This window comes from Spermophilus citellus (assembly GCF_964194105.1).
Source record: "Spermophilus citellus genome assembly, chromosome: 4".
Taxonomy (NCBI): Eukaryota; Metazoa; Chordata; class Mammalia; order Rodentia; family Sciuridae; genus Spermophilus; species Spermophilus citellus.
The window spans coordinates 109,151,849-109,171,333 of record NC_138185.1 but is presented as its reverse complement, the minus strand read 5'-3'; the positions used below and the strand labels follow the sequence as shown (position 1 = coordinate 109,171,333).

The 19,485-nt window shown below is 37.0% G+C and overlaps 1 protein-coding gene across 1 annotated transcript in view; it reads left to right on the top strand.

Annotated features, from left to right (window-relative positions):
• Positions 1-19,485, top strand: part of ARIH1 (ariadne RBR E3 ubiquitin protein ligase 1) — a 136,211-nt gene that overhangs the window by 44,139 nt on the left and 72,587 nt on the right. The window contains exon 2 of the mRNA XM_081292103.1: positions 12,870-12,937. Within this exon, the coding sequence (XP_081148229.1) occupies positions 12,870-12,937 (68 nt within the window). The remainder of the gene's footprint in view (positions 1-12,869; positions 12,938-19,485) is intronic.

The following is a 19,485-nucleotide window of genomic DNA, read 5'->3' as shown; positions in this document are numbered from 1 at the left end:
CCCCACACAACCCTCACCACCTCCCACAATCCTCCTGTTCTTGAGGCTGATTGGCTGGGTTGCGTGGGCGGAGCCAAAGAAGTCCCCCAATGAGCAGCTCCGTGGAGGAGCCAATCAGCTAGATGTTGCTGGGGCCGCTGTGAGCCAGTCATCAGCTGGCAGTCTGAAGGGCAGGGAAACAGCCCAATGAACATCACCGCAGAGGAGCCAATCAGCTAGATGTTGCTGGGGCTGCTGTGAGCCAATCATCACCTGGCAGCTGGAAGTTTGCTGGCAGCTGGAAGTTTGCTGGGGCCCCTTTGGCTGTGGCTCTCAACATCTCCCCATCTCTGTTTAAACAACAAGCATGTGGCTTGGGGACCGTGCCTGCCTTAGGTTGTCCAATATTACATATGGTCCTTACCCGTCTTCGGATGAGCTGACCTCAGGGCGTCAGCCTCCTGTCTTAGGTTGGTACCATTGTAATTGGATCTTACCCGTCATTGACTACCGGTCCAGTATACAGCCACACCTGTGGAGAGGTCTTTGTCATGACAAGCAGAAGGGAGGAAGATACACCAAACCAATTGATGGCTCTTGTTGGAAAAATTGTACCACCAATGACATCATCAGCAAAAATACCCCAACATTACCACAAGTCGCTGCACCAACAGATAGTTCACAATGCATAGTCTAGGCAAGTCTAGGCAAGTTCTGCAATTTCTGCACATAGTTTAGGCAAGTTCTGCAAGCAGTTCAGTGATGGCGATTGCAGAAGCTGTAGATTAGTTTTATCTTTGTCTTCACCGGCACGGGGATGAAGATAGGAATTCTGGCAATAATGGCTAAAGAAAAAATTATGTAACATTCCAGAAGGCACTAAAAGAAAACAATTTTCTTAACAATTTACATTGTCTTCACTGGCACTGGGATGAAGATAGGAATTCTGGCAATAATGGCTAAAGAAAAAATTATGTAACATTCCAGAAGCCACTAAAAGAAAACAATTTTCTTAACAATTTACATTATCTTGAAGAGAATTATTAAATATAATGAAAACGAAAGGTGAAAGTAAACAACCAGATCTGTTAACCTTCTTTTTTGTTTACATGTTAAAACAATTCTTAATAGTTGTTTACCCAATTTAAATTAAACCATTTAAATCACGTGAATAAAAAAAATATTTGGATCCATTTTTTCATGAGCGCTCCTCATATATGATATATGGACATACGTACATTCAAACATATAACACAAAACACAAGTGTGCGCACATAATATAATACATATAACACATAACATAATAGTAAAGGCCTTATAACTTTTTACAGGTGAAATCTCCATTGCAATGTTTAAAAACTCTATAGTCAAAAAAAAAAATAGAACTGATCAGCAAAACATTAACCTAGGTCTGTATGAGCTCAAAAAACAAAATAGAACTTCATGATATGGGAAAGGGCAATAACAAAATAGATATTGAAAAAAGCATCCTGGTTCTGTCGCAGATGTAAGGATAGCCAAATTGGAGTTTTGGATATCAGCTGTTATGGATTTGAGCCAAATCATCTTCTTTTTGGTCTGTAGAAATCGCTTTAGTTAATCTCTCTGGAATCCAAATCCGGCTGCTGTTCTCCCTGTGGAAATACACAAACAGGCCCCCGACTCCAGACAATCACTGGGTCAGGATTTTAGTTAATCTTTCCAGAATCCAAATTGGCTGCTGTTCTTCCTGTGGAAACACACAAACAGACCCCCGACTCCAGACAATTACTGGGTCAGGACCTTTCCATTGTCCTGTTAGAATATCTTTCCAAAGTACCTTGGGCTTATGTACATTTTTTGGACACATATGCCTTTCTGCAGCACTAAGTCCTGATGAATCCAAATTTAAAAAGTTTAGAGTAAAAAGGGTTATTTTAAGTTTATCTTTGGTGAATATATACCCCTTCCCAATTCCGTCTTCTTGCTTTAATAAGTACATTTTAATAGTTTGATGAGCTCTTTCAACTATGCCTTGTCCCTGTGGATTGTATGGGATTCCTGTTATATGAGTAATGCCAAATGATGAGCAAAATTGTTGAAAAGAGGTAGAAGTATAACCAGGGGCATTATCTGTTTTTAACTGTTTTGGAATGCCCACAGTGGCAAAATTTTGTAAGCAATGAGCTATAACATCTTTAGTTTTTTCTCCGGCATGAAGGGAGCCCATCAAAAATCCAGAAGAAGTATCAACTGTAACATGCAAATATTTTAATTTTCCAAATTCTGGCAAGTGTGTGACGTCCATCTGCCAAATATGGTTAGGTATCAATCCTCTAGGATTGACTCCAAGATTAACTTGTGGTAAAAAGGTCACACAATTTTGACATTGTTTTATTATTTGTCTAGCTTGTTCCTTAGTTATTTTAAAACGCTTTTGTAAAGTATTAGCATTGACATGGAACCTTTTATGAAAATTTATAGCTTCTTCTAGTGTAGAGAAAATATGTATGTCATGTGTAGTTTTATCTGCTAAATCATTGCCCAAACTAAGGGCTCCAGGCAATCCTGTATGTGCCCTGATATGTCCTATAAAGAATGGATCTTTTCTGTCCCAGATTAAACTTTGTATAGTGGAAAACAAAGAGAAAACAGTAGAAGAAGGGGAAATCCTACCAGCATCTTCAAGGGATATTATAGCATTAACTATATACTGACTATCAGAAAATAAATTAAATACAGAATCTTTAAACATCACAAAAGCTTGTAATACTGCATTAAGCTCTACCTTTTGAGCTGATTGTTTGGGTACTAAAAATGTAAAAGTTTGATCAGGGGTAACGACTGCTGCTGTACCATTATTTGACCCATCAGTGAATATATTTGGAGCATTCATGATAGGTGTTTTTCTTGTCATTTTTGGAAAAACTACAGGATGCGAAGACCAAAAAGACAACAAAGGATTAGATGGTAAGTGGTTATCAAATGAAACATTAGATTTGCACATGATTATTGCCCAAGTATTTAACTCATTAGCTAATTCATCAATTTGATTCATAGTATATGGAGTAATAATTTTATTGGGAGAAATTCCAAATACTCCCTTTGTTGTTTTTATTCCTTTGAGTATTAATTGTCCTATAGCCTCAGGATACCTAGTAAGAATAGTGTTAGGAGAATAAGATAAATGTATCCATAATAATGGACCTTCTTGCCAAAATACTCCTGTAGGAATATTTTTTGTTGGTAGTACAATAAATAATAAAGGCAAACTTATATCAATTCTATCCAAATGCATATTTTCCATATATGTTTCAATGATTTTTAATGCCTTTCTTGCTTCAGGCGTTAACATTCGGGGTGAATTTGGATCTGATGGACCTTTTAGGATATCAAATAAAGGTCCCAATTCTCCTGTTGGAATACCTAGATAAGGCCTTATCCAGTTTATGTCTCCTAATAACTTTTGAAAGTCATTAAGTGATTTGAGTTGATCTACTCGTATTTGAATTTTTGGTGGACGGACCATGGTCGAGGATAATAGAACTCCTAAATAATTAATTGGAAAATTTAATTGTACTTTATCTATTGCTATCTCTAGATTATAATTTTTTAATAAATTTGTAAGTGTGGCATAACATTCTAGCAATGTGTTTTTAGCTTTGTGTGCTAATAATACATCATCCATATAGTGAAATATTTGTAGTTCAGGATTTTGATTTCTAAGTGGCTGGATTACTTTGTTAACATAAATTTGACACATAGTTGGGCTGTTAGCCATCCCTTGAGGGAGTACTTTCCATTCATATCTCTGATCAGGACCTTCATGATTTAGTGCAGGGATAGTAAATGCAAAACGTGGACTATCCTCAGGATGAATTGGAATTGAAAAAAAAAAATCTTTAATATCTATAACTAAAACATACCAAGTTTTTGGCAAAGCAGACAATTGAGGAATCTCCGATTGAGCAGGTCCCATAATGACCATTTCATTATTAATGGCTCTTAAGTCTTGCAATAATCTCCATTTACCAGATTTCTTTTTGATGACAAAAATGGGAGTATTATGGGGAGATACAGAAGGTTGTATATGTCCTTCTGCTAATTGTTGTTTGACCAGATCATGGGCTACTTGTATCTTTTCTTTAGTCAAGGGCCACTGAGGAACCCATACTGGTCTTTCTGATTTCCATGTAATTTTTATTGTCTCAGTGGCCCTTTGTGAAAATCCATCCCATGTCTGTCTGTTCCTTGATCTATTTGTATTGGTGCTGCTATACCTTGTTCTTGTTTTTCTAATCTTTTTCCTTTCCTAAAACCTTGTCTAGCCATAATAGTGGGTGCATTTTGATTGATGTTATTTGTTAATGTCAAACCTAATTGATCTAAGACATCTCGTCCCCATAAATTTACGGGAAGATGATCCAATACATATGGCTGTATAGCTCCTTCACATCCTTCAGGATCCTTCCAATCTAATACCATTGCGCTTCTATCTGGATTAGTCGCCACTCCTAGGCCTCGAAGCGTTTGAGTGGCTTGTTGTAATGGCCAATGTTTTGGCCATTCTTGACGAGAGATGATGCTAAGGTCTGCACCTGTATCCAGTAGCCCATTAAATTCATGTCCTTGAATATTTAGTTTTAGCATGGGGCGAGAATCTAAATTTAAAGAAAGCATCGCCCAATCTACACCTGTGGAGCCTAATCCCTTGGAACCTCTTTCTATAGCATGACTGGAAAATTTATCATGTAGGCTTGGTATTATTAGTAACTGTGCTATTCTATCTCCTGGTGAAATTACTGATATACCCTTTGGAGAACTGGCTATAATTTTTATTTCACCTTCATAATCGGGATCAATTACCCCAGGACTTATCAAAAGTCCTTTTAGAGTAGAAGAGCTGCGTCCCAATAATAAGCCTACTGTTCCTTTGGGAAGAGGTCCTTTTACCCCTGTGGGAATGATTTGAACTCCCATCTCTGGAGTTAGTACTGATCTGGCGGAAGCGCAGATGTCCAACCCTGCACTCCCTCTGGTTTGTCTGATGAGGGATCTGATGGACAATGTGTCCTGGTCACTACCCTGATGGGGTTGCTGGGTTCCTCCAGTGCTCCGTATATTTGTGGTTTGGGCCCCGGAGCATTGGGGCCCCCTGTCCATTTTTTTTGGCAACGGAACCCGATGCCTTTGTCCATGATATTGTGGATAAACACCTTGTCCTTGTTCGTTTTTTGATAATGGAATACCCTCTATGGTGGTTTGAGAACGGCATTCATTAGCCCAATGTAATGGAGTACCCTCTATGGTGGTTTGAGAACGGCATTCATTAGCCCAATGTCTCCCTCTATGGCATCGTGGGCAAATACCCGGTATTCTACTCCTTTGATACCTAGTTTTGTTAAACCCTCCTCCTATGGGGCAATTCCTTTTAAAATGTCCTGTTTGTTGACAATTGTAGCCTGTTCTTGGCCTGGTATATAAAGCCTGTTTTACTGCAGCTGCCACAATTTGCCCTTGTTCATTAATGTCTCTGGCATCTAAAGCCTGTTTTACTGCAGCTGCCATGACTTGCTCTTGTTCATTAATGTCTCTACATAATTTAATATATGTGTTTAAATCTTCCTGTTTCCATGGTCTAATGATATCTCTGCACCAACGATTTGCTTGGTCATAAGCCAGTTGTTTAATTAATGGCATTGCTTGTTCTGTATTCCCAAAAACTCTGGTAGCTGTTTGAATAAGCCTATCTACAAATTCAGCGTAAGGTTCATTAGCTCCTTGTATTATCTTAGATAATTGACCTTGTAAACCTCCATGTCCTTGTAAAGTCTTCCATGCCTTAACTGCATCTACAGCAACTTGTGAGTATACGCCAGGATCATATGCAATTTGTTGCTGCCGATCCTCATAAGGTCCCTTTCCTAACAACATATCTAGATTTCTCTGAGAATAACCAGCTGCTGCATTTCGCCTAGCCGTCTCCTTGCAAAATTCCTCATTGGCAACCTTCCATAACAGGTATTGTCCTCCATTTAGCACAGCTTTACAAATATTAGCCCAATCTGCTGGCGTCATGTTTAAGTTGGTAATGGATTCGACCAAGCTTACAGTGAAGGGTGCTTGGGGACCATAGGTTGTTACAGCCTCTTTTAGCTCCTTCACTGTTTTGAAATTTAAACCCTGGTAAATTCGCTGCCCTCCTACCTCAAATACAGGGCATACTTGAGATCCTGTCTCAGGATCCCAACTATCAACTGCGGGGGTTGGGAGTCTCCTAGCATATGGAGGTGGTGCTGTTGATTGGATACTTATGTCCTCTGGTGATAGAATGCTGTTAGTAGCAGTCTCCTGTAGAGGTGGTGCTGATGGTTGGACACTTACGCTGTCTGATAGAAAGGTGTTATTAGCAGTCTCCTGTTGTAACTTTTCCCCTGATGGCTTTTTCTGCTCTAAACTTCCTTCCTCTGTCTCACTAGCTCGAAAGACCTTCTCTTTTACTTGAATCTTTTCCTCTTTCTGACTAATTTGAGAGACCAATGTCGCTGTCTGGCTGGGCACAATTCAGGAGCCACTTGTCAAAAGAAACTAACTTTATTTTTAGAACTACAAACGCCAAACAAAACAGCTCCTCAGGAAAAAACCCTCAGAGCCCAACTGCCACCACCGGCTTCCCATAAGCCTCTCACCCCCACACAAACCTCACCACCTCCCACAATCCTCCTGCTCTTGAGGCTGATTGGCTGGTTCGCGTGGGCGGAGCCAAAGAAGTCCCCCAATGAGCAGCTCCGTGGAGGAGCCAATCAGCTAGATGTTGCTGGGGCCACTGTGAGCCAATCATCAGCTGGCAGTCTGAAGGGCAGGGAAACAGCCCAATGAACATCACCGCAGAGGAGCCAATCAGCTAGATGTTGCTGGGGCCGCTGTGAGCCAATCATCAGCTGGCAGTCTGAAGGGCAGGGAAACAGCCCAATGAACATCACCGCAGAGGAGCCAATCAGCAAGATGTTGCTGGGGCCGCTGTGAGCCAATCATCAGCTGGCAGTCTGAAGGGCAGGGAAACAGCCCAATGAACATCACCGCAGAGGAGCCAATCAGCTAGATGTTGCTGGGGCTGCTGTGAGCCAGTCATCAGCCAGCAGCTGGAAGTTTGCTGGCAGCTGGAAGTTTGCTGGGGCCCCTTTGGCTGTGGCTCTCAACATCTTTATTCCTGAACTTTACTTTGCCTGAATATACAATTCTCAGTTTATTCCTTATATCCCACAGGGCCCTGAATGAGAGGATTCATTATTTCTAAATTTATCTTATTTATTTTTTTTGTGGTTATGGGGAATTGAACTCAAGGCCTTGCATAGACCTTTACTCTATCACTGAGCTACACCCCCAATCCTGTTCATTATTTTTTCAAAAGAACGTATCTGTTAAGATTTTATAATTTTTATTGATATTTTTTCAAGTTCACATGTGTGGGCTTTCTCTCATCCAGCAAGGAGGTCCACGGAACAGAGTAGAGGAGAGTGTGGCTGCGGAGTTGCTAATCAAGACCTCCAGAGACCAAGGCTGGAAGCAGGTCTGATTTTATTGTGCAGTTACCATGTGTATATACTCAGGCAGTATCTAAGCAGATTTCAGGAAGCCACCAATACAATTTCTTGCCAACTGTCCTTGCAGCAACCATTTGAGAAGTAGGCTGTGGAGCAAGCGCAGGGACTGAAACATGTGGCCTCACACCCAGGACTGTGTCTACTAAGGGGTAAGCAGTTTACCCTCTAGGCGCCTAGCCCGAGGGAAGTGGTTTGTTACTCAGACTCCCTTAACATGTGCCATGTATACAGTACTCCATGCACTTGTCCCCACATTCACTGAGTTCTCTGTCATATCCTTTCTGACAGTGAGCCAATCCAGTGAATTTTGTGGTTTTTAGTTCCAAAATTGCCATTTGTTTCTTTTGTGTAGTTTATTTTTGTCTTGTTTCAAGATGTTCACTCCAACCTAATGGATCATGACTCTAATAGGTGTTCTAGAATTCTTTGATTATTCCAATATTTGGGTCATGTAGGGGCCAGCATCTATTGTTTTCAAAGAATGGATCTGTTGTCTCTTTTTAGAGTAAGATTTTGTTGTTTTGCCATATCTGATAATTTAGATTCTTTTAAAAAATATATATATTTATTTATTTTTTAGGTGTAGATGGACACAACACAATGCCTTTATTTTTATGTGGTGCTGAGGATCGAACCCGGGTCCCACCCGTGCTAGGCGAGCGATCTACCGCTGATCCACAATCCCAGCCCCCTAATTTAGATTCTATATTGGACATTTTTCATGTTACATGAATTCTGGGTCCTCTTAAAATTCATTAGAAAATGTTGAAGATTTACAAGTCAACCAGGTCAGGAAATAACTTAAAGTCTTTCTCATTTTACAAAGATGGTGGTTTTGTAAGTTTCCAGAGTCTTTGTTGTGTTTTGAGTTTGCACCTCCCAGTTTCACTTAATTTAATCTAGAACTTAGGCAATGATTTGTTAATAGTTGTCCTAGAATACTTTGTTTGTTTGTTGTTGTTATTTTAGGAACACCTGAGGCTGTGCTAGTTCTCAGCGCTGTCATAACAAAGTAACACAAACTGGATGGTCCTAATTTTGGAACCTTTTGAAAGCCTGATGTCTGAAATCAAAGTGTAAGCAGATGAGCTCATATCATAGCAAGGATCCCTAAAAAACCTTGAAAAGTCTTCTTTGTCATTGAGATATTTCAGAGTTAGGTACCTGAGTTATAACTGTGAAAACAAAGTAAAAAGTAACTTGGGATTTCTCAGAGGAAAAAGAAGGAAATATTATTATTATTGTTGTTGTAAACAATCTTTTTTTAAAAATATATTTTAGTTGTAGTTGGACACAATATCTTTATTTTTGGGTGGTGATTAGGATTGAACCCAGCTCCTCACATGTGAGAGGTGGGCGCTCTAACACTGAGCTACAGTCCCAGCCCAACAGTCATTTTTTATGATTTCTGAATTACAAACACAGAATATCTGTGTTTTCTTAGAAAATTTCTGACCTCTGTTGTATCTAAAATTTAGTGTTAGTGAAGTATTTTTCATCTTTCTTTTATACTACCATGAAAAGAAAATAATACTGCAGTAAATATGACAACACAATATAGTTTCTAATATGCTCAAAATGTTTGAGCAGATTATGAACCCTATAGAAAATTTTAAAACTGCATTTGAATTCTGTGGGGAAAAAAAAGTAAAGGTCTGACTCCTGGTCATATAATAAACAAACCTACAAATATTTGTGCAAATGCACTTGAAATTCTAAATAAGGTTTTAGGGGCTGGGTTGTGGTTCATTGTTGTAGTGCTTGTCTGGCACTTTTCAATCCTTAGCACCACATAAAAATAAATAAAAATAAAATAAAGGTATTGACATCACAACTTAAAAAATTAAATAAATAAGGTTTTGATCCACAAATTGCTTTATAAAAAGTAACAATGTGGTTTAGAAAAAAAAAAAAGTGCCAGCAGACCCACACTTACCTCACAGGCGACACAGAAGAGTTCTTCTTAACTCTTTCTTGTTTCTGATAGTTGCTGCGAATCCTTTGTATTACTTGGCCTGAAGATGCCTCATTCTGATCTCTGCCCTTGTCTTCTCTTGGTTTCCTTCCTTGATCTTCTCAGTGCCTCTGTGTCCTGTCCTATAATTCTTAAGCCTTCTTCCACATATGCACACCTTGCAGGTAGGACTTGGTTCAGATACATTATGGAGTTTACTTCTCCATGTGTTATGTTCTCAGCGATTTCCTCCAAACTCTTTAATTCTATGGGCATTTTCTTTACTTCCCTAGTCAGAAACCTGGAGTTCTTTCAGTTTTAGTTGCCTGCCCATGCCTTGGAGTGAAAGAACAAGGAGGGTGGTGGATAAAAAGGTGGGGAGGACAACCCTCCTATTCTCTTCTTGCCCCAACAGCAGCCTATTTTCTAATTTCCTCTGCTCAGAGTGCGACTTCACAGAATAGTTTTGTAACTGGGGGTGGTCAGGAGAAAGAGAGGAGGGGAAAAAAAGAAGAGAAAGATTCTCTGTACATTCTCTAGGAGTTTTTACCTCATTCTCTGCCCCACCTGCAAAAAATGCACTTGTCTTTTTTGACTGATCACATTCATTATGTGATTTTCCTAATTGGTCCAACCTTGACTACCATCTTATTGGTTGTTCTTCACTGCCTCCCCAACCCCCATTTGGCCTGCTTTTAATTTTCAGAGTTCTCTGTGAGTTGCACTTTGTTTTCTGTCCATAATTTTTAATTGTAATCAATGGGAGATAGAAACTACAGTGGGCTGGCTATACTCCATAATGACTAGAATCTAAAGACGGATTGATTTGTTTTGTTTTCAAATAAATGAAGATTGCAGTAATTTTTCTTTATTTGCTGTTTAGCTTGTTCTCCATGGTTTCCGTTACCCACTGTCAATCAATAGTATGAAAATATTAAATGTTCCAGAAATGAACAATTAATAAGTTTTTTTTGGTACTGGGATTGAATGCAGAGGTGCTTAACCACTGGGCAACAAGACAGGGTCTCACTCAGTTGCTGAGGCTGGCTTTGAACTTGTGATCCTCCTGCCTAGTTGCTGGGATTACAGGTATGCACCACTGTGCATGGCCTAACAATTAAATTGTGCACTGTTCTTGGCACTAAGATAAAATCTGAAATCTCAAGAAGTGAACCATCCCTTTGTCTAGTGTATTTACCTTGGCTACACTCTGCTTGGTTAATCACTTAATAGCCTTCTCAGTTATCAGATCAGGTGTTGAGGTATCACAGTATCAGGTGTTCACTGGGGGTCTTGTGCCCTGTGAATAACATGTAAACATACAAGTTTTATGTGACTAAATGGACCCACTTAAGGGTAGAGTTTTGAATTTTGAGAAATGTATACCCTCAATCAGCTGCATGAGATTAATTTTTTTGTAACCTTTGGTGCTTCGTTCAAAAAGGGAGTCAGGGCTGGGGTTGTGGCTCAGAGGTAGAGTGTTCATCTAGCCTGTATGAGGTGCTAGGTTTGATCCTCAGCATCACATAAAAAGTAAAATAAAGATATTGTATGCACCTATAACTAAAAAATAAATATTTAAAAAAAACTTAAAAAGAGAGTCAGTACATTTACCTTACAGAGTGTTTTGAGAATTAAATGAGGTACATAAAGTATCCTGTACAGGGCCTAGTTAGTATACAATGTAAGCATGATCCCTCATCAACTTTCCTTATGTGCAGTGCACATAAATGACTAGCCACTGATACAGGGACTATCTAAAAATTGTTTAGTGCAATAGATCAGGTACTGAGCAAGGAAGAGCCCAAGGAGGCTCTTCCCCAAACCTATTAAATAAAATTATTAGGATAGAACCTAGGTATTTATAAGACTTTGCATAGTGAGTTTTGATAAATTAATAATAGGCTGGAACCAGTGATTAATATTGGAACTCAAGACACAGAAGAGACACACTGGCAATAAGTCATTCTCTCTATCTCTTTTTTTTTTGCTTTTGCAAGTTGAGACTCTTGACAATTCCTAAAACATTTTTGCCCAAGCCCACTATGTAGTGGAGGAGAATGTAGTGTGCTGTATGTCATATTAAAGCGAACTGATTCTAGTGAATACCATTAAACTTAATTCTCTCAGTTGATTTTATACAAATAAACATATTTATGATTAGTTCATAGGTTTCTTTTACATTTTAACAGTTTTTAGATTGATGATGTGTTTCTGGAGTTTTGAGTTAAAGAAGGATTGTTAAGGTGTCTTGGTCTAAGAAGTAAGAAGCACATAGGTAAATTAGGAAAATGTGCCTGGGTGGGTGATACAGTATCTGTGTCCTTTGCTTTTTTGTGAGGTAGAGTAGACATGAATGTGTGTGACTTTTCTTTACAAAGGGCAATGTTGGCAACAGTTTATATCTCTTTCATGACATTTTTATAGAAGATTATTTTAAATCAATAGTTAACTAATACGTTGATTTAACTACAGAGAAATTAAAATTTTAGTCCATAGAGATCACTTTTTGTGGGGGGTGGGTAGTACTAGGGATGAAGCTTGGGACTCTGGTTTATTCTAGGAGAATAAACTACTACTGCTTTGTAAGTTGTTATTATATATGAAAAATAAAAAGCCAATTTAGGTTTGAGTTCCACTTCTAACATTGTAACTTGTGCTAGTATCTTTGAATGAGTCAGGTTTTTGCTAAACTCTTAGACCTGGTTGTGCTGTAAGTCAAAATTCAGTACCCAGATAGTAAGCACATTAGTTTTGTGGGAAATTGAGGTTTTTTTTTTTTTTTTTTTTTTTTTTTTTTTTTTTTACCAGCACTGAATTGTAGGGCAGTAAACTTTGGTTCTATTTCATGTTGGCTTTTTGTTCTAGAAATAAAATAGCTACTAAAGGTGAAAGTACAGCCTAAGTGCATGCTGTATATTATTACATGATACAGATAATTTTTCATTTAGATTAACTGTGAATGAATGGTTTCGACTCATTTGAACTCTTTGATACAAAAAGTTTCAGATATTTTTATTGATTATATTTAGTGTGCTCATTGGTAGTCTGTTAAATCTCAGTTGCAAAAAAAAAAAATTTAATTAGAGCTTGATTTAGTGTAGTAACTTACTTTGTAATTTCCTTTTCTTTTGGCATATTTTGACTCCTATAGAAACCTGAAAGTGTGGCGGAATATTTTTAAATAGTCTTACCTTGCAATTAAAATTTTGTATATTCTTAAAGGGAATAAAAATATATTCAAGGAAAGGAAACTTGGGTGGAGTATTATGGAAACTTAACATTTATTGAACTTCTAGGTTAAATTTAACAATGCAATTAATTTAAAATGACTCTCTTTCCCTCCTCTTTAGAATCCAGCTACTATCACAAGAATACTCCTTAGCCACTTCAATTGGGATAAAGAGAAGTTAATGGAAAGGTAAGGAACTATATTTTCAGCTTTGTATTTAGAACAGAGAAAGCCTGTTGAACTGAACTTGTAAGAAGTAGGGAGTTAATATGTGAATAAACCAATGTGCAAATAATATAAGTACTTTAATTTCTTATATTTTTCATCTGTGCATTTTGCAGTAAACTTAGTATTAGGGAATTCAGACTTAATTATCTTATTTTGGAGGGAAAGTGTGTGCTCTACTTAAGTACCAAGAATTAAAAGTAGATTGAGAGAAAAACGGCACTTGACACATTCTTGGAGCACACAAATAAGATCTTCCTTTAATTGCTTAAAAACATGTCTTGTTCATAAACCTTAAAGTCCATATTAAGCATTAAAATGACATTTTATTCAGTGAAAACAAAATTGAAAAGTTGTCTAGTGTTTCCTGGGCACCAAACCAGCTATTTGTGTGGTTCTCTGATTTCAGGTAGGATTCTATGTTATTTATTGGGTATTTTTCCATTTTCTTTGAAAATCTTTCTAGTTCTAAAAGAGAAAAAATTATTTGGATTGGAAACTGTCAATGCCATCATTTATCTTTTTCTGTGTCTTAGATTGAAAATTTGGGACATTTAATAAGGAGGTAGAACTTGTATTTATTCTCTCAACCTTATAGTTAGCGATCTTAGTTATAATAAATAATTACGACTCCTTTTTTGGGAACTGAGAATTCAATATTGGGGGAAATAAGTGTAAAATATTGCCCATTTGGTTGTAAAACTCACAGAGCTTTGTAAAACAGATATTAGATAATACCAAGAATGTAAACTATTTCATGTACCTTGTGTCCTATCTACAGTTCAGTAGTAACATTAATAACTATCATTTTTTGAGTACCCTCTGTGGGGCATTATTAGATTTTATCCTCCAGATAGTTTTTATGAGGCTAGAAACTATTATTGCTACTTAATTGATATGAAGACTAAGGTTTAGAACTTAAGTGATCTCCGTTTATAACACAGGGATTTAATTAGCAGCAGTATAAAAGTGTTCCTTTTTTCTGTTTTCAGAAAGATTTATTAGATTCCAAAGCATATATTATAAACAGCTTGACCAGGGTTCATGAAGGACTAGTGAGATTTAAAAAAAAAAAAATTTGTGCTAGGAATTGAACCTAAGGCCTTACCCATGCTAGGCAAGTGCTCTACCACTGAACTATATACCCCCAGTTGTTTTTTTATTGGAGCACTATAGTGATGGTCCATGCACACAATGTAGCAATATAATTTGGCCAATATCACTCTTCTGTGCTGCTTCCCTATTTCCCCATCTCTTACCTCTTGGCCCCTTTCCTTATTAATCTCTCTTTGGTTTTCATAAGATTCTTACCCCACTCCCACCCCTTTTTCCTTTTTCCTCTCTAGCTTTTACATATGGGAGAAAAGATACAACCCTTGACTTCCCGAATTTGACTTTTTTTGCTCAACATAATGGTCTCTTAATTTCATCAAGTTTTCTGCAGATGACATAGTTTCATATGGCTGAATAAACTCCATACACACCTCATTTTCTTTATCCATTCACACATAGGCAGTTTCATAATTTGACTGTTGTTAATTGTGCGTGTGCATGTATCACTATAGTGTGATGACATTAATTATATAAGTATAAATATTGAGTAATGATATAGCTGGGCCATATGGTAGTTCCATGTCTATTCTTCTGAGAAACCTCCATACTGATTTCCATAGTGTTCCATTTTCTTCACATCCTACCCAGCATTTATTATTGTTTGTAATCTTGATGATTGCCATTTTTAACTGGGGTGAGATAAAATTTCACTGTAGTTTCATTTCTGTAACTGGTAATAATTTTGAACATTTTTCATACATTTGTGGCTATTTGTATTTCTAATTTTTGAGAAGTGTCTGTTTTAAATTAATTTGCCGAATTTCTAATTAATTTATTTACTTTTTGTGGTGCTGGGGATTGAATCTAGGGTTTTGTGCATGCAAGGTAAGCACTCTACCATCTGAGCTATATCCCCAGCCCCAAATTTGTGCATTTATTGATTGGGTTATTTGATTTTTGTGGTGATACTTTTTTTTTAATTTGTTAATGGATCTTTATTTATTAATTTATATGTGGTGCTGAGAATCAAACCCATTGCCCCACACATGCTAGGCAAGCGCTCTACCACTGAGCCACAACCTCAGTCCCGTTGTTAGTGTTTTTGAGTTCTTTATATATTTTGGATACTAATCCTCTGTCAGTAGAGAAGCTAGCAAAGATTTTCTCCCATTCTGTAAGTTGTGTTTTCTTATTCCTAATTGTTTCCTTTGCTGTGCAGAACAGTTTGAGGGGTATTGGCATTGGTTCTTCTTTAAGGTTTTGTAGAATTCAGCTGAGAATCCATCTGGTTCTGGACTTTTCTTTGTTGGAAGGCTTTTTGTTACTGTTGCTATCTCATTACAAGTCTGCTTAGGTTTTCTATGTGATCTTGATTCAGATATACCATTTGTATGGTATATCAATTTCCATCCTTTCACTTTTAGCCTGTGGCTATCTTTGCCTATTAAGTGCATCTCTTGCAAATAGCATATAGTTCGGTTTTGTTTTTTAATCCATCCTGCTAGCCTGTGTCTTTTTTTAATTATTTTTATTTAAAAAATTATTTTTTAGTTGTAGTTGGACACAATACCTTTATTTTACTTATTTATTTTTATGTGGTGCTGAGGATTGAACCTAGGGCCTCGTGCATGCTAGGCGAGCACTCTACCACTGAGCCACAACCCCAGCTCCTAGCCTGTGTCTTTAATTGGAGTTTTGAAACCATTTACATTTAATGTTATTACAGAGAGATGTTTATTAATTCATGCTGTTGATCATGTTTAATTTGATCCCGTTTCTCATTAGTTAAGTTCTATGGAGCTGGTTTAGTAGTCATCAGTTCCTTTAGTTTCTACTTGTCTTGGAAGGTTTTTATTTCACCTTTGATTTGGAAAGATACCTTTTTCTGGATCAGCAGTCTTGGTTGTTGACAGTTACTTTCTTTCAGAACTTGGAACACATCATTCCAAGCCCTCCTGGCTTTTGGAATTTGTGCTGAGAAATCAGAAGTGATTCTGATTGGCTTGCCTCTAAATATTTTCCAACTTTTTTCTCTTGAAACTTCTAAAATTCTATCCTTGCTCTGTATGTTAGGCATTTTACTTATGAACCCAGCACCTCACACATGCCATGCAAGGGCTCTACCATCAAGCCACAACCCTAGCCCCTTATTTTCTTTCATGTTGTCTGAATATTCAAGGATGGCTACATGGTCTTCCAGCTCTGAAATTCTGTCTTCAGCATGGTGTACTCTATTAGAGAGTTTTTCAACTGAATATTTTATTTGATTTTATTGTGTCTTTCATTTCCAAGCTTTGTTTGGTTCTTTTTCAGTATTCATCTCCTTATCGAATTTCTCATTTATATCCTGTACTGTCTTCCTTAATTCATTCCATTCTTTATCTGTGTTCCTTGGAATTCATTGTCATTTTTATAATGATTCTTTTGAATTCTTCATGTGATATTTTATCTACTTCATAAATTTTGGGGTCAGTTGCTGGTGAATTATGGACCTTAAAATGTGTTGTATATGGCTGGGGTTGTAGTTCAGTGATAGAGCGCTTGCCTAGGATGTGTGAGGTGCTGGGTTTGATCCTTAGCACCATATAAAAATAAACAAAGAAGTAAAATAAATGTATCGTGTCTATCTAGAGCTAAAAAATATATTTTTTATTAAAGAGATGTTACATAGCCTTGTTTTTTCCTATTTCTTGTATTTTTCTGTGTTGAGTTTTATGCATCTACTCTTATGTGTGGGCCTTTTTAGGGCACAGTGTTTAGTTGTCAAAATGTCCTAGAGTGATCTAGATTTGAGAACCAGCCTCCCTTGTACCTGTGGTATTCAGAGCCTTTGTGTTAATTCTCTCTTTTTGCTGTAGCCATTTCTACTTGGGGCCTGGTCCTTGTCTTGGGATTTTGTCTCTTCTATTCTTTGTGTTAAAGTGCAGCTGAAGTTTGAGTGTCATTAATTTGTGTGTGGAGCAAAGTACAACTAAAGCATTTTGGTTGAGTTAAAGTTCAGCAGCAGACTCTCTACCTGTGAACTTGTAGCGTTCCTGTAAGTTCCCAGGACCTCATGGAAAGGGCAAAATAAATAATAGCAACAACTGAAGCAAACAATATATAGCATTAAAGTAAATAACCTGATTCCTACTATGATATCTACAATGATTTTAAGTCACAAACCCCAGAAATGGTAGAGTCAGCAATTACCAACAGCAAAACAAACAAACAAAAAACCACCACAACAAAACACCCACACATAAACTAGTTCTGGCATTAAAGCAAACAGAAATCAGTTATGCCAGCCACCACAGTAATAACTGCACCAACATTAATGATGGGGGCAGGAGTTACATAAACCAATTATTCCTAAAAGATCTTAGAAATATAGTTAATATAAGGACATGTGATAGAAAGAAGAGTTTATAGTTTGAAAAAGTGAACAGAGAGAATGCAGAAAAGATGTAGCAGGTGATGGTTACAAGGAAGGAGTAGAAAATAAAGGGAGAAAGAAAGAAAACAAATTTGGGTGTTAGCAGGAAAAGAAAAGAGAGAAAGGGAAACCAGAGAAACAAATGAAAGCAATACAAAGCAAAAAGTAAAATATATAAACCAAGACCAAATAACTCTCAAAAGACAAGATAAGGAAAAATAACTAGAGTTAATAAATACTAAGAATGAGAAAAAAAGGAACAAATACATACATGTGTCCATGAACCCATCAACACAGCAAGAACACACACACGATTTTTAATGAGCAAGTGTCTGGGGGTTTCTTAACCCCTTCCTGTTTTTGTATTGCCCTTTGAGCTGCCGGTTAGAGTGGCCCAAGACTAAAGCTTGTTGAAATAAGTCTCAGGTCCCTTTTTTTACTAGTGTGAGATAGGATGAAATGGGAAGTACTATTGTCAGTTGGAATTTTGTCTACCTAGACCAGAGTGATGCATCAGGCGTGACTGCTTCAGAATTTTATCTGAAGTTAGTAGTGTTTCTTAATTTTGGTATCATTTACTTTTAGGCTTATTTATGATATCTTTATTAGGAAAAGAGTGTGGTTTTAGTGGTGGCGGGATTCACGTTGGATACTGTGCTGATGTTGCAGAAAGATTTAGAGGGAGGCACACTTCCCACAACAGCTTGAAAAATCCAATCATCCATGCTTATGAACCGAAAAGGAGTTTTCATTGTTATATTTGAAACTCCTTTGGTGGACTAGGTTGTTTCAGAATTTGTCTTATATTAATATATTTATCTTAAACACATTCTGAATTTTATCCTGTAACAGAGCTGTAAGCATTTTTCAATTAAATATTGTGATTAAACATGGTAAGTATGAATTAGAAGATAAGAGGCTTTTGGAAAACTTATGCAAGTTGTGAACTGTTTTTGGTTTTACCTTGTAATTTCCGTTTTTGTGTTTCTGAAGAAAATGACTTGGGTACCTCAGGATTTATAACTGAATCTTTTAAGTAGTGTATTGAAATGCTAGAAGCACATAGTTCAGTGGCAAAGCACTTGCTAGAAGTGTATAATTCAGTGGCAAAACACTTACTTGCCTAGCATATGTAAGGGTCTGGGTTTGATTCCAGTTATGCAATATCTTTTTGTCTCATTCACTAATTTTCATATTGTAACATTGCCACACTTTTTTTTTTTTAAGTTTTTGATATTTTTTTAAAAAATTCAGTCTTCCTGGATTATTTGGCCTCAGGTATATCTTTTGTAATCAACATGTTGGTGATTAAAAATACAACCCCCAAAACTAGGGCTGGGGGGATATAGCTCAGTGGTAGTGTGTTTGCTCAGTGCCCTAGATTCACTCCCCAGTACGATGCCCCCATGCCCCTGAATGAACACACACACACAAAAAAACCCAACAAAAACAGTCTATAAGTATACCTTTTCATAGCTGAGATTAATAATGCATCGGTATTTTATGCTAAAGTTATATATGTTACTGCCATTTTAAGATTTACTATATCTTCTACTTGGGTATTTTGTTTGCTTCATCAAATTTTACTTTTCTCTATTAATTTCAAAGTATTATTTTATTTCAGTTTTTCTAGTAGTTATCCTTTTAATTTATACATACATATTTACAACTAAGTTTATAACAATATTTCTAGTATTCATATCCATCCCCTGCACAAGACAAAACTATAGTATCTCTTCCTCCTCTGCCTTCTTCCCCTTTCAGTATGGTAAATTGATGATAATTTAAATTTTCATTTATGGTAAAGATTTTTTAATTATTTATGTATCCTCCTGGGGAGGTGTGCAGTTTGTTTCTTGTTTTTTCCCCTTTAGAATATATCTTGAAGTAAGTCCAGTTTTGTATGTGGTAAAATAAGAGTGTTATAAGAGAAATTCCTAAATGTTCTGAAATAGACTGTAATATTTTTAGATGTGAGTTTTGAAGATATAACTACTGGGCCCTTTTTAACCAGAGATCTCATGTTGTTAATTTGAAAGATTCT